The sequence below is a fragment of the Neophocaena asiaeorientalis genome, unplaced genomic scaffold, assembly GCF_003031525.2.
Source record: "Neophocaena asiaeorientalis asiaeorientalis breed wild unplaced genomic scaffold, Neophocaena_asiaeorientalis_V1.1 scaffold546, whole genome shotgun sequence".
In the NCBI taxonomy this organism is placed as follows: Eukaryota; Metazoa; Chordata; class Mammalia; order Artiodactyla; family Phocoenidae; genus Neophocaena; species Neophocaena asiaeorientalis.
This window is the reverse complement of record NW_020175442.1, coordinates 869723-895700: the sequence shown is the minus strand read 5'-3', so window position 1 is coordinate 895700 and position 25978 is coordinate 869723. Positions and strand designations below refer to the sequence as shown.

At 33.7% G+C, this 25978-nt stretch overlaps 1 protein-coding gene across 1 annotated transcript in view; it reads right to left on the bottom strand.

Annotated features, from left to right (window-relative positions):
• COL24A1 (collagen type XXIV alpha 1 chain) overlaps positions 1-25978 on the bottom strand; it is a 377122-nt gene that overhangs the window by 186409 nt on the left and 164735 nt on the right. The window contains exons 21-24 of the mRNA XM_024767884.1: positions 25113-25166; positions 23805-23849; positions 19653-19706; positions 16173-16217 (exon numbers count right to left, since the gene is read on the bottom strand). Of these exons, the coding sequence (XP_024623652.1) occupies positions 16173-16217; positions 19653-19706; positions 23805-23849; positions 25113-25166 (198 nt within the window). The remainder of the gene's footprint in view (positions 1-16172; positions 16218-19652; positions 19707-23804; positions 23850-25112; positions 25167-25978) is intronic.

Below are 25978 nucleotides of genomic sequence, written 5' to 3'. Positions count from 1 at the left end.
GAAATACAACTTCCTTGTTATCCTCTCTTTATGCAACAGCAATAACAACTAACACAACAATTGCCATTTATTAAACACCTCCTGTAAGCATACTTCATCTTAGACAGTTATTTTTCCAACCCTGACAATAAACATAAAAAGATATTTCACCTAAGTTTTACAAATGAGAAAGAAGAAATCCACGATTAGGATTCAAACCTATATTACTTCAAAACCCCTGATCTAAGATATCACACCCATTCATTCTCCTTCATATGTAAACAATTATTTAAAGAACCACATTTTTGTATGGTAGTTTGTTTACTTTTTAATAGTCAAACTGAAAGGGAATTACTATTTAGTTGAAATTCCTATTTTTCTCTGTAATATATGTGTACTGACTAGCCAATATGGTAAAACAATGACTACAGAAAGAAAGAAATCCACTGTGTATTTCATGCTCTTTCCACAGGACAAAAGGGATAATCCTGGGTTCCCAAACCTTAGAATTAAGTGAGACATTAAATGTAAACTAGTTAGCACATGGCATCAACAGATGCTTCAGTAAGTATTAGCTCCTACTTTCTCATGGGTAAGGAATCGCCTTGGTGATTGGATCAACTGCTTGTCATCTTTGTCCCTACTCTTATGTGACACTGAAGTGTTTTAGATTTGCCTACCATAACTAGATGAGCACACAGTAGTCTCAGGATACACATGTGGAACTGAACTGACTCCAGCTGCCAGCAGGTTGGCAAACATTTCTTCCAGAACTCATTTACTGAATTTCTGCCATATGCCAGGCATATGTGCTAGATAATTAGGAAACTAACATGGAAGCCCCTGTTTACAATCTAGTGCCCAACAGAGTGAAAGAAGTGGGAATCAGTATAGGTTACATGGAGAAGGAAAATCAATGTCAGCACTGTTTCCCCAATTGTATTTCTTTGTAAATTGATGTTTTTGAAGTAGTTTATTTTTTCCTGCTCAATCACTTTTTGTGCTGTTAAAATATCACTCAACATCTGTCTTGACTATGATTTTTGGATCTGACTCCAAAAGCAAGGCAACAAAAGCAAAAATAAACAAGCAGGACTATATCAAACTAAAAAGCTTCTGCACAGTGAAGGAAACTATCAACAAAATGAAAAACAACCTATAAAATGGGAGAAAATATTTGCAAATCATATATCTGATAGGGGGTTAATATCCAAAATATGCAAAAAACTCACAACTCAGTAGCAAGAAAAACCTCAAACAATCCGATTCAAAAACAAGCAGAGGATCTGAAGAGACAATTTTCCAAAGAAGGCATACAGGTGGCCAACAGGCACATGAAAAGATGCCCAACATCACTAATCATCAAGGAAATACAAATCAAACCACAATGAGCTATCACCCCACACCTGTCAGAATGGCTGTTACTGAAAAGACAACAATAGGAAGTGCTGGTAAGGAAGTGGAGGAAAGGGAACCCTGTGCACTGTTGGTGGGAATGTAAATTGGTACAGCCACTGTGGAAACCAGTATGGTGGCTCCTCAAAACACTGAAAACAGAACTACCATATGATTCAGCAATTTCACTTCTAGGTATTTATCTGAAGAAAACAAAGATACTAATTTGAAAAGATACATGACACTCTCATGTTCATTGACGTATTGTTTACAATAGCCAAGATATAGAAACAACCTAAATGTCTGTTGATGGATAAACAGATGAAGAAAATATGATATACAGACATCACACAAATGTGATATCTATATATCACTAGATATCGCAAGATATATAGATATCATATTTACGTGATATCTATCTATATAGAGAGCTAGCTAGCTAGATATATATATATATAGAGAGATATATAGATATATATATATATATAGAGAGAGAGAGAGAGGGAAACATATTGATATCTACATAAAATAGAACACTATTCGGCCATAAAGAAGAATAAAATCTTGCCATTTGTGACAACATGGATGGATCCTGAAGGCATTATGCTAAGTGAAATAAATGAGACAGGGAAAGACAAACACTTTATGATTTCAACTACAGGTAGAATTTAAAAAATAGAAGACAAACAACAACAATAAAACAAGCTCATAGATACAGAGAATAGATTGGTGGTTGGCAGTGATGGCGGGTGGGGGAATGAGTGACATGGGTGAAGGGAGTCAAAAGGTACAAATTTTAGCTATAAAATAAATAATTCATGAAGATTAAAAAATATATCAATTACTCCATGATGTGTGACACATGTACCCTGATGAGGATAACCAATCTGTTCTTCACTTTTTTCAGGAAGACTTCTTGACTATTTTAAAGCTCCTAAGCTCTGCTCCTCTATAGTAAATAATCATACATTTTTTGGTATGGTATAAACCATTCACTATTATCTCCCATTATAAATTTGTTGCTTTTTGAGACTCTATGATCCTTAAGGAGAGGGATGTAATCATGTCTTTCTGTATTCCACACTACACAGCAACACTAAGGACTCAAAAGATATCTTGTTTAATGAGCCATACAGCATTAAAAATACAAAGAATTGTCAATTATTTCATCTTTATGGGGTTTCTTGAAACTTTTGCATTCTTTCATGACACAACTTTGACAATTTTTAATCTTTTTAGCATCTTCACTTCTATTTGGATTTTTATTTGATATCAGTATCTTTTACTAGACTGAAAAAGCTATCTGGTTTCAGAGTCTTTACTCACTCTTACCACTTTATTATACTGATCTAGGGTATCTTGTTTCCATAGTTATAGCTAGATATGATCTTCATGATTTCATTCAACAGATGTTTACAGAACACCCAGCAAGTGAAAGCTTCTTGTGTTAGACAGTATGAGGGATACAAATAGGAATATAAATGTGAACTTTTCCCTCAAGACATATATAATAAAAACAGAGAGCTAAGGGACATATATTAATATCTAACACACAAAGACTAAAGTGTTAAATATGACAATAGACTATATTTCATAAAATGTAACAGGAGGTATAGTTTATTTTCAACTGAATTATTTAGGAAAAATTCCCTACAGGCAGTGTTTGAGTTGGGTCTTTAAAGGAGAGATAAGATTTGGATGTACAGAGATGGAAGGGCAGGGCATTTAAAAGGGAACTAAGAACCTATCTCAATCACTAACCTTTGAACAAATATTTATTTAATAATACATATTATAGAGCATGCACTGTACATAAGATATAGTCCCTGAGTTTATTGAGCTTTTACTCTATCTCCTAAATATCTTTTTGTAACTTTCCCCTTTGCCACTGCCCTAGTTAAAGTACTGGTTATCATCTCTCCCTAATACTACTACAATTGCTTCTTCATTGTGTCCTTTTATCTATGATTTATCCTCCACCTTGCAGCTAGCATGGTATTTCTAATTGGCTAATATGATTATTTTACAATATTAGTATAAAGTCAGCATGTCCTACCCACAGGATAAAATGTGGATGACATATACATATACATAAAACTCTTCATTATTTGATCATTGTCTACCTGTTCAGACTCTTTCTTCCCTCTCTTTGCTTTTCACTGTATAATCCAGTAGTACTAAACTAATAGTGGGCTTCCCTGGTGGTGCAGTTGTTAAGAATCTGCCTGCCAATGAAGGGGACATGGGTTCAAGCCCTGGTCTGGCAAGATCCCACATGCTACAGAGCAACTAAGCCCATGCACCACAACTACTGAGCCTGCACTCTAGAGCCCGTGCTCCGCAACAAGAGAAGCCACAGCAATGAGAAGCCCACGCACTGCAAGGAAGAGTAGCCCCCGCTCGCCGTGACTAGAGAAAGCCCACGCACAGCAACGAAGGCCCAATTCAGCCAAAAATAAACAGATAAAATAAATTTTAATAAATAAATAAATACACTAATAGCGATTCAGTATATGCTGGGTTCTTTCATGATTTTTAGCCTTTGTACAGGTCTGGCCTCCTATCTGGAGTGCTGCCTAAGGCCCTACTCTATTTATAGTAAAACTCTCAACATTTATCAAGGTCCTGATCAACTGTGGATTCCTCTCCAAAGCCTTCTCCTTGATCTTACATACAGAATGCAGTGATCTTTTCTTATAGAAATACAATTACTGTATTTTAACTGTTTTTTTTACACATTTCCCACTAACATATCAAAAGCAAGAACAATTATTTTTACTTTATATCTGTAGTATCTAACAGAATATTTGACAAATAATTGGTATACAATCAATGCCTGTGGAATAGTGAGAGCCTCAAAAAGTCAGTGGATTAAGGTTGTAGAATAAATAAGGTATACAACATATACTTCTAATGTGGTCCTAATGTTTATCATAGTGGCTATAGTTGATAACAGTGTATTGTATAATTGGAATTTTCTCATACACAAACAGAAAAGGTAAATATGTGAGGAGATGGATGTGTTAATTAATTGAATGGAAAGAATCTTTTCACAATGTATAGGTATATCAAATCATCACATTTTATACGCTAAATATCTTACAATTTTATTTGTCAATTACACCTTAATAAAGCTGAAAAAATAAACTAATATAATGAAAAATTTTATTACTGGGCATTCTGAATGGTCTTTAATAATATAAAGAAGTGGAAGATCTCACAAAGAAAAAGAAAAAATGCTTAGAGGAGGGGTTAGAATGGCTTTTGGAGGAGAGGTGATGAATACAGATTTGAACCCAGTAAGTTTGAGATGCAATTTTCAACTTTAGGGAAGATTACAGGTCAGAGGAAGCTTTTGGATTTACCTTCATTCATTATTAGTTTTCCTAAACAGAAGTTACACTTCATGATTTAGGTTTTGCTTAACAAACCCTGGTCCTTAAAGAACTCAGTCTAGTATGAGAAAGACATGTAAATAATTAAGGTCAATAAATAATGACAGAAGCATGTATAAGTCGTAGAGGATAAAGCAATCAAGTTTTAAAGGAAGTGACACTTGGGCTGACTTGTGGAAGAAGAGTAGGTATTTGTAATCCAGAAAAGATAGAAAGGACGTTATAGGTAAGTAACAAGAGCCAGGTGAGCTGTGACATATTGTGTCTTACCTCCCTCCAGCCATTCTGAGCTGTTTACAATACAGTTCTGCAAACATTCCAGATCTTTCATGCCTCCATATGTTTTGTTCTTATGCTGTTGTTCCCAAAGAAATGTTCTTCCATATTCTGACTGTCTCACAAGAATACATCATATTTTCAGACTTAGCTTAAGTACACTAAAGTCCTCTTAGGATACAGATGGCAAATAAATTAGAAAAATCACCTTTTACTTCTTAATTTATCTCAGTTCATCATATAACCTTATACTTACTGAAAATGTATAATATTTAAGGCATGTGCTCATTGCTGTGGGAGACAGTTTTCTGTAGAGATAGTTCAAATTAAAAAAGTAACTGTGGTACAAAGCAAAATAAGTTAAGGACCACAATAATGTAGATAAAGGCTTAATGGAGGAAGAGACTGAATCTAATTTGGCAAGGAGATCAGGAAAGACCTCAAGGTTGAGCAGATGATTTAAAATGTGCCTTGAAAGTTGATGCTAGGCAGACAATAGGAGTGGGAAAGTGAAGATCTTTAGAGGTGATAGAAACAATGGCATAAATAAGTGGGTTACACTGAAGGTATGTTGAATGACCTGGTTTGGCCTAGTAAGTTGGGAAGTGTGAGAAATAACAACTATAAAGATAGGTGAGGTATACATTGTGGGAGGTCTTAAAAGTCAGGGTGAGAAATTCTTACAACCCATATTCTTAAGGCCTTATAGACTGATTTCCCCCCCTTATAATCTACTATGTCCCATCCCCCTAGCATTTTTGGAGAAGCTTGTATTATCTAGGTCTTTCCTGATTTTAGTGATTATAAAATTTCTAATGGTATTATCAACATACCAGAAAAACATAGATTTTGTCACATAGTTTTTCCAAAACCCATTAATCAGAAAAAAAAAAAAACAAAAAAAACAAAAAACAAAACTGAGCATATAATCTCTGTATCTCAGCAGCTACTATCTTTCTACCTGGAACTGAAGAAATGAAAAGGTTACATTCTTACATAAAGTTTTCTATAAAACACAAAGCTGGCTGTATTTATCGTTAGTAGAAAATCCAGATTTCATTTAATTATTCTTCCTATAGTAAAAAGAAAGAGCATTAAGTGTTCCATACATATTTATGAGCAAAAATGCTGTGATGCTCTCCATCAGGCTGCTTTGAATTGATGAAAAAAAGAGACGTTTCAAAAACAGAAGATAGAGTGCTAATGCAAAATATCTCAACCTAATACAGGAATAGGTATACAGGGGAATACCTATATCCTCCTGTACACAGGGGAATACAGGTCTAATGACATTCCCTTAGAACTTTGTCCAAAGTAATGACAGAAAAACTCACTAAAACTTAGTAAGTGGAAATCCTTTGACCCTTAAAACAGAACTTCAAAAAACATGTACAATGTTTAGAAAAATGGTTCTAGTGAACATGTGCACATAAAGAGCAAATTTCCTTGTTCTTGGAAAATATTTCCTGGTGAGATTCTTAAGTACCTGTTAAGGAAAATGAACAATAAATTCTAGTAGGTTACTCTGCATATACATGTGGTCTATATAAATGCAAATTAATTCACTATGTTCACACTTAACATATAAAATCAATGCCTGATTGCAACACAACCTGTCTGCTAGTTTGAATTTGTTTTCTGGTTTGAAAAAAATCACATTTGTGTTTAGTGATTTTTTTTTTCTGTTAATAATAAATGACTAATAATAAAGCAGAACTGCATATGGCAGATTGATTTAATAAAACTGGTGTCTTCCAAGTAAAGTATGACCTTCTAGAAAAGGAAAGGGCAAACTAAAGCCTGTGGGCCAAATCCTGTCCACTGTCTGTTTTTCTATATAAAGTTTTATTGGGAACATAGTCAGACTCATTCATTTACTTACTGTCTATGACTGCTTTTGCACTCCAATAGCAGAGTTGAAACGTTGTGACAGAGACTGTATGGCCCCAAAGCCTAAATATATATAATATTTGGCTCTTTATAGAAAAATTTCCTGATTCTTGTTTAGGATGAATGTAAACCTTAAATTTCAAAATGTAGTTACATTGGTTACGTAGATCTTACTTTTTTTTTTTTAAGTCAGAGCCACAAGATTTTTTAGTAGCCTTACTCTCAGATTTTAATTCTGCATTCACCTTCTCAAGCGGTAGCACCAATGGGAGGCCCAAGGCAACCTTAACTCTAGTCCCTACCATTATTTCCATCAGTCCCTCCTATTCTTTGATATAAACAAATGAGGTATTATCTATCATATAAATTCTAAGCATAAAAACACCACTAGATATTTTTGCTATTTTAATTGATGTGTTAATATCTAAATAAAAATAGGATAGTGCACTAATAAAAGAACATAGTGTAGTTTCTAGGCAAACAGCGATTCAAGGGAAGTTCCCCTTCCAACCAAAGTACCACCTCCAGAGCTCTTCTATATAGAAATCTAGCGCTAAAGGATTACTGCTTTGTAGTATCCCTACCTAAAAAAATAGTAACACATTTTTAGCCAAACAAAGGTATAGTTTCTCTATCAACATATATATCTTTATGATGACTGTCAAGACAATTTTTACTTCCTTGTCTTAGAGTATCTTATATAACATGATTAGTGTTTGGGCAAAATTATGTGTAGAAATCTTTACTCAGTTTCAAGAAGTTAAATCACTTAAGGATCAAGCCTTATTTAGCTGTATATCTAGCACACAGTAAGTTTTCAATAAGTACCTTCTAATGATAGAATAAACAAAAGAAGTTTACTAGTGTCTTTCATTTTTGTTGGCTGTAAGAAATCACAATATCCTTCCAGAACACAGTACATGATGAAAAACATGTGAGATACACATATGTGTAGACAACTAATTTACTTCAAATCGTAGGATAATAATTTTTAAACCTATTAGGATTCTGAATCTTCAGTCCCAGGTTCAAATACAGAATTATATTTTAAGGATTTTAAAAAATAATCCTTAGGAGCAAATCCTTTAAAACCAAAGGGAACTAAAAAATGCTTATTTTTTAAATCAATTCTAAAATAGGTAAACTGATCAAGTTTATATTTTCATAGTCAGAAGGCTAACAGGCTTAGTGTCCTAGGCAGTATACACACTGAATGTTTACATCTTAAAATGAGTGATGTTATTGTGACTTTGGAGGCACAAAGTTCCATTTAAATTTCTCTTTTATTTGGTTCCTTTGAAGTAGTTTATTCTAATTTGGGCAATCTGAGAGACTTTATTAGACTAAGAAGAGTACTTTTGTTTATTACTCTTTAACATGACATGTATGATAAATACCTTGTTCCCTATATAACTCCATATATGTTGGATCTCATTCCTTTTCCTAGAATATTTTACTTTTTAATAGTAACTTGATTTATATTTACTAAGGATAAAGAAAAATATACTTAATATAAAATAAAGTATAGAGAGGGCAGACAGCAGAAGCAAAAAGAATTACAATCCTGCAGCCTGTGGTACAAAAACCACATTCACAGAAAGATACAGAAGATGATAAGGCAGAGGGCTATGTACCAGATGAAGAAACAAGATAAAACCCCAGAAAAACAACTAAATGAAGTGGAGATCGGCATTCTTCCAGAAAAAAGAATTCAGAATAGTGATAGTGAAGATGATCCAGGACCTCGGAAAAAGAATGGAGGCAAAGATCGAGAAGATGCAAGAAATGTTTAACAAGGTCTAGAAGAATTAAAGAACAAACAAACAGAGATGAACAATACAATAAATGAAATGAAAAATACACTAGAAGGAATCAATAGTAAAAAAAATAGACTTTGAAACAAAGAATGTTACAAAAGACAAGGAAGGACACTACATAATGATCAAGGGATCAATCCAAGAAGAATATATAACAATTATAAATATTTATGCACCCAACATAGGAACACCTCAACACATAAGGCAACAGCTAACAGCTATAGAAGAGGAAATCGACGGTAATACAATAATGGTGGGGGACTTTAACACCTCACACCAATGGACAGATCATGAAAACAGAAAATTAATAAGGAAACACAATAAATGACACAATAGACCAGATAGCTTTAATTGATATTTATAGGACATTCCATCGAAAAACAGCAGATTACACTTTCTTCTCAAGTGTGCACAGAACATTCTCCAGGATAGATCACATCTTGGGTCACAAATGAAGCCTCAGTAAATTTAAGAAAATTGAAATCATATCAAGCATCACTTCTGACCACAACCCTATGAGATTAGAAATCAATTAAAGGGGAATAAATGTAAAAAAGACAAACACATGGAGGCTAAACAATATGTTACTTAATAACCAAGAGATCACTTATAGATCAATGGAACAGGATAGAAAGCCCAGAGATAAACCTACACATCTATGGTCAACTTATCTATGACAGAGGAGGCAAGGGTGTACAATGGAGGAAAGACAGTCTCTTCAATAAGTGGTGTTGAGAAAACTGGACAGCTACATGTAAAAGATGGGGTGGTGGTGGTGGTGTGATGAATTGGGAGATTGGTATTGACATGTATACACTGATGTGTATAAAATGGATGACTAATAAGAAAATAAATAAACATTTAAAAAAATATATATATAAGCCTTTATATGCCTGGCTTTCAATAACTTCTGTGTTTTTAGCTTGTAGCACAGGATCATGTGTATCACTCATTTCCCCATAGATATAAATTTTGCCTTTTAGCTTTTATATTATAATCATGTAAATTAAAAAAAAAGTTTTGTTGCTTTTTCCTTAATAACCACTTACATGTGATTTATTCTTGGTCTACCTCTTATCACATTTGGTTTTGTGATATGAACGATTTTCCATAGTCATCATTTTTCCCATACTCTTTAATTTTCGTAGCTGTAGAAAAAAGTTCTATAGGACCACATCTAATATAGTATTTGCTATTTTCTTAGTAACTTATTTTGCTTTTTACAAAACGATGTCATAAATGTCAGGAAAATAGTGTATCTTATAGTCCAAAAGACTCAAAAATCCTTCTACCTTTGTAAGCACCTCAACTGTTCCTAGAAATTTGCTGACTCCATTTTCTTGGATAAATCTCTTGTGTTTGAGATTTAAAAACTATTGGCATCTCATTTCTAAAGTAATAGTTCACCTTGGACCTGGTTTTAGAGAATGGTAGGGTTTTTAGAATTGTTTACTTCACTTCCCTTCAATTTACCTGGAATTATAACATTATATATCTTCTCTGTTCATATCCACTAATATGTCCACACACTTTCTGTATCTTCCCTTTTGATTTCACTGATTCTTTTTTTAACATTCTACACTTTCACAGACTTAATAGTATAGTGAAATTAATTCACTTAATTGACTAAATGATGCTATTAAAACATTTAAAAGATGATAAATGTCAAATACATGATCCTAAAACATAACAATTTAACCCAAACATGTTTTTGAGACACTTGTCAAACCACCATGTGGTAATTGGGGCCCCATAATTTTCAGCTTCATACAGTAATAACAGGACGATATGTATTCATTAAAAGACAATTAGAAATCTTCACTTCACTGTTAAGAGGAAGCATGGGGATATGGAGAAGTTAGTCATAACTCCTTTTCAATCCCAGCTCTGCTACTTTATTATCTGACCTCAGACAAGTTTAACTTCTCTGAAACATGTTTTCTTTTGTATAAAAAAGGAATATTTCACAGTGTCTTTTGTAAGGATTAAAAGATATAATATATGCAAAGTATCTGGCAGATCACAGATTTTCAATAAATTGTAGCTATTTTTTTAATCATATTCAGGTATACATCCTTCTTGTGATGGAATGCATCGTGGATATACATTTCATATAGCTTTCCATTCTCTGAGAAAAATTACCACACCCTGCCAGGTAGGAGATATACACAGCTTTGCAGTGTGCTACAGGTATGTGCAGCTTGAAAACAGAAGGGAGTAGATGACATTTTTAAAGATAATGGCACTACAGAGGCCCTACAGAGGGGCAATTAATAGAATTTTACTTTGTTCTTTCTGTTTGGCTAAATGGTGCCAGCAAGTCTGGGACTTTTCCTCAAGGAAATATGAGTCACTTTTTATGATTTAGGTATGTCCACATAAAGCCACCATTCTCTTCTTAATGAAAGAATGAAACTTGTTAAATAAAATCAGCTTGTATCAAGTTTGATAATAATTTCACAGTAATGCTACGAGAAAGCAGCACAACTAACCACTGTATCAAATGAGATTTTGTGTTGAGCACTTCTAAAATATTTTCTTCCAGATCCTTCAAAATCTTTTAAATCTTTCTAACCATTGATTCACAAAGATGCCCTTCAAGGTTCCATTTAAAAACAGGACAAACTGATGATTTCCTGATGCAGAGAAAAGAACCTTAGAACTGGAATTAGAGAATTCACATTTGCTTACTAGCTGTGAATTTGAACATATCACATAACTTCAATAAATCTCAGTTTCCTCACTTATAAAGGGTTGCTTCAAGATTAAATGAGATAATAGGTCTTCAAAAAATAGACTTCTTTTAATTTACTCCTCTGACTCCACCTCTACTTGGTCTTGAATGAACTGGTTATAATCCAGTTTAGAATCAGTCAACAGAAGTTCTCTGATTCTAAAGTTTTATAATGAAAACTGGATTACCTGATTTTGAGGATTATGCATGGCCTTTCCTCTTCCTCTTCCTTTCTGTTCATCAGTCATTTACTATACACTAGCACACCAGGGGGCAGGCAGAATAACAGAGAGGACATGGTAGATCACTTATGAAATCTGCTAAATGGATAAATTAAGGAGTAAATGAGGTGAAATCAAATAGTTGGATTATATTTTAAGAGATATAAAGAGAGTCTGGTCAGAGTATAGGAGAATCATGAGGAGCTCTTCAAGTGGGCAGAAAAATGGCATCTGAATTTAATGTAATCAAGGTCACTTAATGAAAAAAAAATTCCAAATTTTAGCTTTAAAATAACAGACTAGAAAAAGGATCCTGGGAGTGACTGCTGATCATTTTCCAAAGACACCCCAGTTTCCTTCTATTGAAAAAAGCCTGCATAGTTTTGAGTATCATCAAAAATAAAGAAAACATAAAGTTATCCCACTCATGAAGAAGGCTGTGGATCCACTGCCCCTAAAATATTTATTCTAGCTCTGTTTGTTCCAACTCCAGAAAGACAGCCAGAGAAAAGAAGCCAAATTGGCAGATGAGAGGAAGACTAGAAAACATTACAATTCTTAGAAAAGAGTCATAGATTCTTAGAATTGGAATTATCCTTAAACATCATAAATACCAATTCCTTACGCTTCCAGAATTCTCCTGATAATCATAAATAGTAATCAAAGGTCTATTACATGCTGGGGACTGACTAGAATCATTCCCTTTTATTGCAGCCTTTGTCCAAACTGTCACCTTAAACAGATCTCAAATACATCCACTTATCTCCACTGCCATCATCTGGCCCGTCATTTTTCTCCCTCGTTTAGTCTACTGCAGTAGCATCCTAACTGGTTACCCTCTTCTACTTCTGCTGCTCACAACCATGTTCAAAGTTCCCAATCCACTGCTACAGAGTGATCTTAAAACACAAATTAAATCATGCCATTGGCTTACTTAGAATACTTCAATGATTCTCCATCTACTTTAGGACCAAGTCCAAAATAATAAACATGGTCCTGAATAATTTGGCTCCTGCCTCCTTCACTAATACCACCTAATACTGCTTTTCCCTTGGTTCACCAAGGTCTATCCACACTGGCTTTCTTTCAGTTCCTCAAAACAGTTAAATGCTTTCCCATTTAGAACCATCACATATAAGAATAACCACCACCACGGCCATTACAGCTAACATTTATCAAGTTTTCACTATGTGACCAGCTCTGTGCTAAGTGCTTTAAGTGCATTATCATGTTTAATCCTCATAAGAAACTCTATGAGGTAGTTATTATTTTCATACTTTTACTGTTGAGAAAACAAATATTTAGAGAAATTAAGTGACTTGTCTAAAGCAAGGCAAGGGGCACAGGTGGGAAGTATGTTATATTGCATCTTCCAGGAGTTTTTTCCCCCCCACTCTTCCCAAGCTAACTCATACCACTCTTTACGGTCACAGCTCATATTGAGAAAACAAATATTTAGAGAAATTAAGTGACTTGTCTAAAGCAAGGCAAGGGGCACAGGTGGGAAGTATGTTATATTGCATCTTCCAGGAGGAGTTTTCCCCCCCACTCTTCCCAAGCTAACTCATACCATTCTTTACGGTCACAGCTCATACGGCATTTCAAAACAGTCTTCTCTCATCTCCTGATCTAAATTTGGCAACTTTGTCACAGTCTCTTAAAATTTTCATCTAGAGAATGTATTACAGTTTATAATTATATATTTTATGTGATTATTTATTTAATGTCTGTCAAACCTCTGATAGACTACAAAGTTCATGAAGGCAGGGATCAAATGTTCAATGAATGTGCCTGAATATAAATATAAATATCTGCTGAACAAATGATTGCAGAAAGTCATCCAAATCTAAGGGTGAGGTGTTGAATCACTCTATGGAAGAGTCTGAGTGTTAGGAATTCTATTAAAATATTCTTGCCTACAAAAGAATCTGTTCCCTTATAATGTCTATCCCTTATAATGTCTGTTCCCTTATAAGGCCTATATACTGATTTTAATTCTGGTCTCTTGACCAATACTGAAAGAGTATATTCTCTTCCCTTTTACAGCTCTTCAAATGATTTCAGCCTAGAGAATTAAAGACAGAGAGGACTGGCAATTAAGTTGGGATAATTCCAGGTTTATTCATAAAAGAATGCTAGAATGTAGAGGATAATTTCTTTGAAATTAGAGATTTAGGGCACATTTATAGAAATTAATTCTTTGCCTATAGTAAGTAAATGCAAGAGGTATATAGACATGAGATGGGACCACTGTGTTTGGCACTCTCTATCACAAATCGGGTTCTAATTTGTATGAATCTAGAAAGGAACAAAACTGGAGGAGGCTATTAAAAGGGAATTAAATGACCATACAAAAAGTTTGGGAAAAATAAAAACTAGCTATGCAATTACAACTAACCTTAGATATCCCCAAATTACAAGACTGACATCATGAAGTGCAACCATATTTTCCCATATCTCTTGAGAGTTTTAACAGAACTCTGGATTAGATGAACTATATTTCTAAGTTTCTGAAATTAACACGATAAAATAGAAGTTGGGAATTATCAAGAGTCAAAAATATTCTTCAGGCATTTTATATATCTTAATTAATTCAATATAACCACTAGAGTTTTTTAAAAGCCTTTATCTCCCATCCTTAATGAGGAAGATAGACCCTCAAAGTTGGAAAGGTCCTTTTGTTTCATAACTTATCTGAACCTCTCTATAAAATCTAGGCCAAGTGGCTTTCAGCTAATATTAAAATATTCCCAGCTATGCTAGTTAACTTGATGGAAGTGGGGGGATCCTTTCACAATATATCAATATATATATATGTGTGTATCAAATCATCACATACATTTTAAATGTATCTTAAATTTTATTTGTCAATTATACCTCAATAAAGCTGGAAAAAAAATCCCCAGCATGGTATAATGCTTTGGATTTTGAGATCTGGATTCTGAGTTTGGAGCTATGGGTTTAAATCTTAGTTCAGCTATTGATCAGCTATGTAACTCTGAACAGGTTACTTACTGTGCTTCAGTTTCCTCATTTCAAAAACTGGAATAACAAAATGTGTCTTTTAAAATTGTTTGAGAATTAAACGAAATTCCACAATATAAAATATCACATAGCATTATGCCTGGCACACAGCGAATGGTCCATAATTGTTAATTTCCCTCCAGTAACAGACATCTGCTACCTGCCAAAATAGTCCATTTCCTCTTTGGACAGCACCGGTGATGGATTCCTATACTATGTGGAACCAGTCCAACATTATTAAGCAAATAAAACTTAGAAGTTTGATATGTGTTATTTTAAGAAAGATGTTCTTCATTGTTATTTTAAGTTTGGCTATAAATTTTAGTTTATATATATTTTTAAGCAATTTGTCACTCAGAAATGGCAGAATTTCATTTCTTTAAATTTTTAAAAATTTGAATGACAGAGAAATACAGATTACATTCATACTTGATGAGAAACCTTGAATAACTGAATTGATATAAATACTCCATTGAAATTTCCCTTTTGGTTAAAAAAAAGGAAAAAAATATTCATTTTCTAGTGACTCAGGATTAAATGGTATGGCAATAATCTTTTAAGACTAAATGGATCATCTCCCTATTTTTATTAATAATTAGTGACAAAAATTAAGAGTATCAGAAATGTATTGCTGTTTTACTACCAGGCTAGAAAATATATTTAATTATTTAAGCTCACAAAACAATTTTTAAGAAAATTTATTTTTATTTAAGTTGTAAGATAGGTTATAGAAAATTATATTTGCTCATTTAACCTATTAAATAAATATTGTTGTTAAACAGTATGACTTTCTTTGTGACAACCCAGCACACTATGTAGATAAAGTCACTTGCCTTTCATTAATTTAATTCACCACTTTATATGTTATGTAGGTTCATTTGTTAGAGAATATTGTAGCTGACTTGTCCCATAGAAAAAAAGAAAATTACCCTAACATACCTGATTCAAATACAACATGAAGCCTCCTACTTCCTCAATAATGTAAATTTAAACAAGCCAAACTTTCGAGGAAAGAAATTATGTTTCCCAATGACTTACCTCATGGTTTACTCCAATCTTTCAAATACAAAGAAAAATATCTTCCACCTATTATAATATTTTATGGTTTGATAATCTGTAGCGTTTTAATCATGAAAAACATTACGGTCAAATTTAGTTTGAGATGATCAGAACTAAATGTAAAGACCAAATATTAGATACAAGAATGTTCCTGAGATCACAAATGTAATTTATATTGGATAAAACTATCAGTATCTGTGTTTTCCCTCATTTCTCTTTTGTAGAGTAGGTTTTATTTGTCACATCACCAATGAATTTAAATTTGTAGTGGATAAGTATTTTGTATTCTGAATTTTGTAAGCAAAGATCATGCTAACACGATTCCTAAAAATGCTCACAAGATGATTTAAAAGTTGAAGATAAGGGCATAAAATAAGCTTACTGTTTCACCAATCTTCCCAATGTTTCCTTGGTCTCCTACTTCTCCCTGTTAATAAAGAATATAAAGTTGCAAAAATGATTATTTTTCAAACAAGATTACTCTCAATATTGCTGTTTTCATTTTAATGTAATTATCTAGTTATAACCTAGAAAATCACAAAGAAACTTTCAGTTATTCAAAACTCTTGTTACAGTATTTGTATGGAACGTAGTCTTTCCTGTATTTTCATTCAAATACTATTAACTTGTTTTCTTAAATTACATTCTTCTATTTATGACTTTTAATCACTTTTAAAACACTTTTACAAATAAAATTTAAAAAATGAAATATCTTCTGAGGTATACTCTATAAATGGCAGAGTGGTAGGCTGCCACTGTAGAAGATACTAAGAAGAATGAAAATAAAGCCCTTGTGCGCAGGAACACTCTGTTTCAGTAGATAAGGTATCTCACAATGCTGAGCAGAACAAGTAGAACAGAACACACGCTACAGGTAAGTAGTAAAGGAGTTCCTAGGCACAGGCACCCTCTGGGCGCGTGCAGCTAGAGCTGGCTTCACTGGAGAAGTAATGCATGTTCATAATCTTAACTGCAGTTCTGCCGTCCCTAAAGCTCTGAAAACACAAAGTTTTTCACAACACATTTAGTGGCAAACTTAACCTAACTTGTGTTTATTTGATAATAATGCTTTTACCTGATCTGAGTGAGGCTACTTATAGTCTTGATATAGATTGATTAATCTGAACATCCTTACGTTTCACCATAGAAATATCAATGTGTCTAATTATGGTTGTGCTGTCCCATAGCCTGCTGGCAGTGTTAAGTAAAATACAGTATGTATGTGTATGTGTCTGTATATATATATATATATATATATATATATTACCTTTTTAAAATCCAAACATCAATGGTTTCAAATAATAAATTATGAAACTGTATTTGAGTTGGGCCCTGAAGAATAGGTGATTTTTACACTGGTGATGAGAAAGAGCCATTTTTAGTGGTGAGGAATGGCATGAGCAAAGGCTGAACAAAAGCACAGATTAATGAAAGTAGAAGATTAAGTTCAGGGTACCACATATAGTTAATCTGACAGGAATGCACATTTTATTTATAACAGAGATAGGAAATTAAACCATCAACTGCTGCTTAAAAATTATTATATTGCAGTGTGGGGTAGTTAAACTCACTGAACAATACTGCAGCCACTCATGATATGTAGCTACTCAGCATTTGAAATTAACTGGTCTGAACTGAAATGTGATGTAAGAATAATATACACACTATATTTCAAAGACTTTGTATAAAAAATCTCATTAATAATTTTAATATTGATTACATGTTGAAATGATAATATTCTTATATCTTGGGTTACATAAAATATATTACTGAAGGGCTTCCCTGGTGGCTCAGTGGTTGAGAGTCCACCTGCCGATGCAGGGGACACGGGTTCGTGCCCCGGTCCGGGAAGATCCCATATGCCGCAGAGTGGCTGGGCTCGTGGGCCCTGGGCGCTGAGCCTGCGCATCCAGAGCCTGTGCTCCGCAACAGGAGAGGCCACAACAGTGAGAGGCCCGCGTACCACACACACACACAAAATATATATATATATAATGAAATTAATCTCTCCTATTTCTTTTCACTTTTTTTTTTTTTTTTTACCGTGGCTCACATCTGTGATTCGTATTACATACTCTATTGGATGGTGCTGATTTTAAGCACTGAAACCTAATATTCATATAGGTAATCAGTTTGAAATAAACTTTCAAAGACTATAAAAATTTTCTTTTCTATTTCTGTACGCATTTAGATAAATAGTAAAGAATAAAACACTGTAGTAGTAGGTTGGAAATCCTAGTTTTTGACTGATAGTTCATTAGACAGCTTTTGTAGAAAATAATGTGGCAGGATTTTACGTATATATATACAAACATATACATAATATGTATGTGTATACATACATATATATAATTAATTTTCTTTTATTTTCTCCTCCTTACCCAACGCCCCTCTCAAATTCCAACTAGGGAGATGGACCCTTTGTGATACATAGTCTTAAGGGAGGTCTGTGTTCAGGCAGAAAGCAAAAGTTGCTTGCAGACTACCCCCATTCATGCTTTAGTTTTCAAAGAGCCTGAATGTAGGAGGTGAGTTGTCTTTGAGGGCAAAAAGAGACAGAGAGGAATAATTCCCCAGGCCTAGGGAGAGAATAGAGATCCTAGAGTTCTGTGAAAGGCAGTGACCCTTAACCAACCCCCAAGTGCTCCCCCAGAGTGCCAGGTTCCCCTAAGGAAGTGCCAGGTCCTAGTGAACAGCTATGTAATACACCAAGGAAGAAATTTCAGAGACTAGTATGAGGACTGAACATTAAAGAACTTCCTTCACTTCCTAGGTAACACAGATGCCACCTAGATGCTGGTGTAATTCTAGGGAGAAGGCAGGATGTCAATAATGACTGAGATTGGTCTCCTGCCAGTTTGACTGGATGGTAGCTCACAGGTGGATTTCTTAGAGCTATTTGGCAGTACAGGGATTAAATACAGTAAAGGAGAATTAAGCCTTCTATTTATAAATATCGTGCTTCTATTTTCTGGGAGTTTTTCTATGTAACTTGGGAGTCAGGTACACATACTCTCCCAAGATAATTTCAGCAACAGACATACTGACACAATAAAAAATATTTTAGCTCATATTTCTTTATTAATTGACCTCAAAAAGTGTTTGTTATTTTCCTTAGTTTCTATATCACAAAAACGAAGAGTTTAAAATAAATAACGAACTCTAGCTTTAGGAAATTTAGCAATAAATCTGTGATGCAATTCAATTTTTCATTGAATTTTAAATTTGTACAAATCACCAATTCTTATAAGTTAGTTTCTTTCAGACCTTAATGCTGTACATATAAAACCACTGCCTTACTTTACATGTGTTGGTGTTACAAAAAAAATCATACGGTACTTGAAAACAAAGCAAGAAAGTAGGTAACACATTTTTTCAGTGTCATACAAGTATGAAGAACACCCAATGATTATGCAGGGTATGTGCTTACTTAGACTTACTGTATATTATTGATTAAAGGACCCAGACTTAGTGAAAGTACACACACACACATACATTTTTAAAGTGAAGTTATAGTAACTTGTAGATTTCTATCCAGTGGAACAGACAGCCCTCAAAGTTATGGTTTATTGTCCTGTATCTGACTACACATCTGAACATTCCTTTACTAAAATGCATATCCAATTACATAGACATAGTTATAGTTATAGATACTTATAGGCATATATACAGATATAGATATAAAGACATATAGCATTTCAAATGCTATTCAATATTTGAACAAGTTTTAACATTTGGTTCCTTCAATTAATGAGTTGAATAAAATCTTTGTCATGTGTTTATTTTATATTGTTATGAAAGTGATAACTTTATCTTTTTGAAAATTATACTTTGTAACTGGTAATAAAGTCAGTTGCTTTACCTTCAAGCCTTCTGGTCCTGATTCACCTGCATGCCCCTTTGGACCTGGTTTTCCCTAGAAGATAACAGGAAAAAAAAAAAAAGATATGTTTAATCATTCTCCTTTTTGAAAGTTTCCTAATTTATGAAATTCAGACTATCCTATGAGATGAAACACTTCAAAATTATTAGATAAATGCATTTCATCAAACTCATTAGCCATTCATTCTACTATGTTTGACTGTCTACTTGCCATGCACAGCTCTAGGATAAGATAATTAAAAAAAATAAGTAAAATACTTAGTGTGTTAGGCAGTGGTAAATTTGAAGAACATCAAATTAAGCAGGAAGGGAGATATAAACTGTTGTGGTAGTCTTGTTAAAATTTTTGGTAAGACTGCCAAAAAAGACCTCACTGAGAGGGTGGCAATTGAGTAAAGACTTTTAAAAAGGCACAAGTTACATGGATATTTGAAGGAAGAGCATTCCAAGCAGAGGCGAAGAGCATGTGTAAAGGCCCTGAGGCAAGAATGTGTCTGTGTGTTGGAGAAACGATGAAGAGTCAATGCAGCTGGAGACAGTAAGAGAGGAGATGAGTAAGAAGGTGAGGGATAAGAAGGGAATGGGGGATATGAAGCCAGGTCATGAAAGGCCTGGCAGGTTACAGTAAGGGCTTTCGTTTTAACTCTCAGTGGCTTTAACTCTTAGCAGGCTTTGAGAAGAGAAGCACCAGGATCTATGTTTTAACAGGATCACTCTGATGTAAGAGCAGAAGCAGGGAGTCCAAAGAGGAGTCTACTGCAATAATCCAAGTGAGAGACGACAGTGGCATTATCAGGGTGGGCACAGAGGCGGCTGTGAGAAGTGGTAAGATTCTGTATATAGTTTGAAAGCAGAGCTTCCAGGAATTGCTGATGGGTCATGTGTGGAATGTGAAAGAAAGAGAAGAGTCAAGAATGAACTCAAGAATGAGTTCATTCAGCTTTAACCTGACTAAAGGGCCAAATGAAATGAGGTAGACTGTGAGAGAACAGGTTTGAAGGGTAAATTGAAAGCTTAGCTTTGGACATTTCAGTTTGATAATCTTGTTAGACATCTAAGTGGAGAGATCTTGTGGTAGTTAATACAAGAGCAGAGCTTAGGGGTAGAAGGTTCTGAACTGAACATATAGTTTTGGAAATCACCAGCATTTTGATGGCATTTAAAGCCATAGAATGGACCAGCTCATCTAGGCAGTGAGTGTAGATAGCAAAGAGCAGTCCGCAAACCAAGCCCTGGGGTACTCTAAAATTTAGAATTTGAAGAAATGAGGAAAATATGCAAATCTGCTGCCAGAGAACTAGGAGGAAGATAATACAAGTGAAGAAAGTCTTTCCAGGAGGAGAGTGATCTTGTCGAATCTGAGGGATATAAATATTGAGTAATATGAAGACTGAGAAATGATCACTGAATTCAGCAACATGGAGGTCATTAATGACCTTCATAAGATCAACTGTTTCAGAGTGGTGGGGACAAGAATGGTTTCAGCAGATGAGGTGAGGAGAAAAATTATGTAAATCCAATACTTTTGAGAAGTTTTCCGGAAAAGGGAAGGAGAGAAAAGTAAAACCTGGAAGGAAAACCAGAGTCAATACAAATTTTGTTTTTGTTTTTAAGCCAGAAGAAATAATAGTATGTTTATATGCCGATAGGATTAATCCATTAAAGAGAACAAAATTAAGATGTAGGAGAGAGTGGGGAAAATTGCTGGATCAATGTTCTTCAGTAGGCAAGACAATGTAGTATGTAGTGAATGAGTGGAAGTTTTGACCTTACCTAGAAAAATGGCCTGTTCATCCACTAACAAGAGAGAAGGCACAGTAAATGGCATAGATACAGGGAGGTGGGATTGAAGTGACGGTAGAAACTTGTGAAAGTTCTCTTCTGATTACTTCAATCTTCTCAGGGAACTAAGATGTGAGGTAAAGGGCTAATAGAGGTAAATGGAGTTGAGGAGAAGTATAAAATAATGGTTTAAAAATGTGAAAGTAAATGGCTATAGAAATAGAATTCAGAATGTTATCAAAGGGATAATTACAATGTTTTAAGCATGATGAGTAGGGACATGTGGTGATGAGAGAGATAAGGAGTAATGGAATGGCATTAGAATCAATGAATTGAAATTTCTCTTGGGACGGTTGGATTGGGTTACAAGAAAGAAGGCACCAGAAAGAAAGGGGATGATGGTTGGGGAATGAGAAGTTTAAATTTGAAAATGAAGAGGTTGCTCTTACTGGTAATGACAAGGTCAAGGGTTTCACCATAGCAGTAAGTAGCTGAAGAGAGTAGAGGATAAGTTCCCTGAAGGAGAGAAAGCCAATATCCTGGAGTAATCTACAGGAGGTGGTTTCTAATATCAAACAACTGATGTCTGATTATGCAAGATTTGATTAAGGAGATCACTATACCTCAACCAATGTGTTCTAGGAGTAGAAAAAGTGTGTGGGGAGATTGCTAAAAAGAATACTAATTTATAATATCTACTAGGCATTATATATTTGGATTTTATTACTCTTATTCATTAACAAGTACTCGCATATTTTTCTTTCTTAAAATAAAATAAAGCAAAACAAAACAACCCTCCGGCTCTCATTCTGTTTTGACCACTTACAAAAACTTTAGCAACTTAAAATTATATTTAGGACTTCCACCCAAAAAAGTTGTTCTAATTTTGGTCTCTGCCTTGCTTGAAATTGTCTAGTGGTTCCCTACCAAGCACAAAATAGAGCAAAGGATAAAAAAAATTATCCTATTATTGTTAAATATCAATTGCTCTCTAATCAATTTGCAGATATAAAAGAAGAAATGTAGTTAAGAGTCTAAATCATTACAGGACTTTGATATTTACAAAATAATTAATAATACATTTTATTCACACTGTCTGGAAAAAGTCTTAGCAGGAATATTTCTTTCATCTTTAATAATGTAATACTCAGGCACTGCAGTATAGTAAGAAATAGTTATACATCATTATCTACATTATGGAAAGAATCTCACTGGTATCAGGCATTGGCATATTTATAATCTCTTTGAAATCAAGCGATTCAGAGCATCAGTATTGGAGCCATCGCTTTTGGTCCTGTTTAAGTTCTGTCATATTATGGTTATCTTGAGCATGTTATGCTTAAGCATATAATATTAAAGCTTTATTTTTTTAAATCTAAAAATGCAGTCAATTTCTGCAGGGTTGGTTTCAGATTAGGGATGATTCCTGTGACAAACTTAGAGCAACACTAGACCTAAATTAATATTCAACCAATAGTAGCAACAATTAATAACAAATATGACCGAGTAGGCAAGAGGTGAACATGGTTTTCCTGTTTTCTAGGGAAGTAAATTTTAAATAAGGCCAATTATACTGGAGCACAAATAACAATGGTCTTTCCATTATATAACTCACCACACAAAAAATGAAAAAAAAAATAACAAAAATAACTCTTCTTTTACTTTCAATAAGAGAGTGGCAGTATATGTGCTAGTTAGGTAAAGGTGCAAAAGAAAGAATTACTGTCTCTTTAAATGTAAAAATACTGTAAGAACCTGTACAATATGATGTTCTCAAGTAAAGAGTGGGATGTATTTCATGTGAGTCTAATAATGCCTCTTAAAATGTGTTGCACACAACTTAATTACTTCATGATATTGTAAACTTTTGTCATGCATCCCCAAATTCTTAAAAAATTCATTTTCAGAACTTGAAAATGTGAAATTCATGTATTACCACAGAATATTATCGGAAAAAAAAAGTTGGACAGAAAATACGTCTTATTTGCTTTTCATAATTTTACTGACAAACTCAGAAAACAGAAATTTCCAAAATATTACTAAAATGGTTAATGTATTTAGCTTCATATTACATTTTGAGAAACTTTATAAATAAATTGTACAAATTACTAAGACCATAAGACTGAAGGAACTGAAGGAATAAGTAAATATGTAACAGGCATAATATCATTTAAAATATCCCTGGAAAATATTAGTTATAGGTCTATTTTATTTGGGGGGATTGTATGGCTATAGTTTGTTATAATCTTGGCTCTTTGCTATAACTTAAAATTTGGTGCCATTAAAAAACATTTACAAAACAGTTGCTTTAAGAGAAGCATGCTTCGAAAATTATTTATATGATACCTACTCTTGGCCCCAGTTCTCCAAAGGATCCAATTAGTCCTTCTTCTCCCTTAAAAAAGAAGATCAGAACATGTCATGGCCTGATAATAAATATTTTAAAATGTAAACCTTATTCCATTTATCCTGAAATCTGAAGCTCTTTCTGAGATGTAATGAAAATAATACTGTGATTTTCTTGTATTTTAGAACTATATCACCCCATAATGTTTAAATTTTTTGTGTGACAACCTCATATCTACATTAAGGGGGATATGTACTGTACTACTGGGTTATTTTTCAATTGGTAGATGATATAAGTTAAATATAGAAAATTGAGGGCAGCTAAGAGTGAAAGTGATTAGGGTATCACAAAAATCAGGATTAGGAATCACTGAGATTGTGAATTATGGACAGCCTTTACCTTCTTGGTCTCACTATCTCTGACATAGAGAGAAACTCAAGTTCTTAACAGATGGAAATCAATACACATTGGTATATTAAAAAATTATTGGTACAGAACATGTTTGCTCTTGGCACATTCTGATACTTAATTCATTCAGCAAATATGTTTTTGAGTCTCAGTTCTGTCTTACGCCTTAGAGATAAAGGTATATCAGATCTTACCCAAATGGAGCTTAATGTCTAGAGTTTCTTTTTTTTTTCTTCTTTTTTTTTTTTTAGAGTTTCTTTTTGTCTAATTTACAGATCCAATATTTTCGGGATCAAATCAGTTATAATGTCATAAAATATAAAATTTTGTGCATTCTTCTAAGGATTAAACGCTGTATGGGTGGATAGAGAATAGAAAAACAAATAATTTTTATACTTTTTCTCTAAGAGAATTAAAAAGTAATAAATGTGTTTATTCTATTTATTGACATATTTTCTAAACATACTGATTTTTTACCTTTAAATAAATAGTTCATATTTACCACATCTGAACATTTACAGACCTCTTTAGAAATCATATATTCTATTTTATTTATTTTAAAACATTTTGCTCAGTCCATAATTCAATTAAAATATAATATATGGGTTAGAAATATAAAATAGACACAAATGTTAAATATACTGGTACATATAAGTGAGATTCTAGGCTCAGATTCTTCGGACATTCCATGGACACCACTACATAAATCACTTAATGAATTCAGAACATTAAAATGATTCCAAATTCCATTCCATAACTGTGAATATAAAATGGTAACTTGAAATCCTCGATGGCAAAAATTGTCCATACTAATGCAAAGTTTTCTTTGAGCAAAAACTAAAGTCCCACAAAAAATAAAAAAGGAAAATCTGAATTAAAAAATTGCTTAAAGGAACTTCATACCTGAGTTCCTTTGAGACCAGGAGGTCCAGGAGGCCCTCTATTTCCAATGAGCCCCTGTAAAGCAATATAAGGACACACAATAAAATTTTTAGCTCAATTAATACATTTTCAATAGGCATTAATCTCAGATGTGCAATACTATTTGGTACCACTCATTTCCCATTAGGAAGTTATCAAAATGGGATGGGAGGATAGATAAGCAGAAAACTGCCTGCCATCCAAAAAGGTGGAAAATATATGATAAACTTACTTTTAAACAATATGTTAATGTTCACATAATCTGCTCCGTATGGAGACACCTTTTCATAAAAAGTACTCCTAAATTTAAAGCAATAGGCCCAATTGTTAATCTGATACTAGTACAATAAAAAGATAATAGAGTGTCCACAAAGTCTGAAAACAGATGGAGAAGATATATAGTGTTTTAATATCTGTTAAGAGACTAGCAAAGTCTGGAACACATTATTCATATGAAATGTTCAACTTACTTCCTTTCTTGATGCAGGCTAGTGAAAAGAGAGGAAAATTTGCAGAAGAAAGTAACAATCTGAACATGATTAGGAATTTCAAGATTAAAAGAAAACTTTTGTTAATCTAAATGCATGTTGTTAAAAATCAAATACTCGTTTTTTTTTAATTTACTTTTTTTTGGCTGTGCCACGCAGCATGTGGGACCTTAGTTCCCTGACTAGGGATCGAACCTGCACCCCCTACAGTGGAAGTGCAGTGTCCTAACCACTAGACCGCCAGGGAAGTCCTAAAATGCTCTTTGAATAACAATTCATCCAAGTAACTAAAACAAAAATCTTCCTATTTCAGAAAACACTGTATATCATCTCTTCAACATGGCAACATTTTTCATTTTG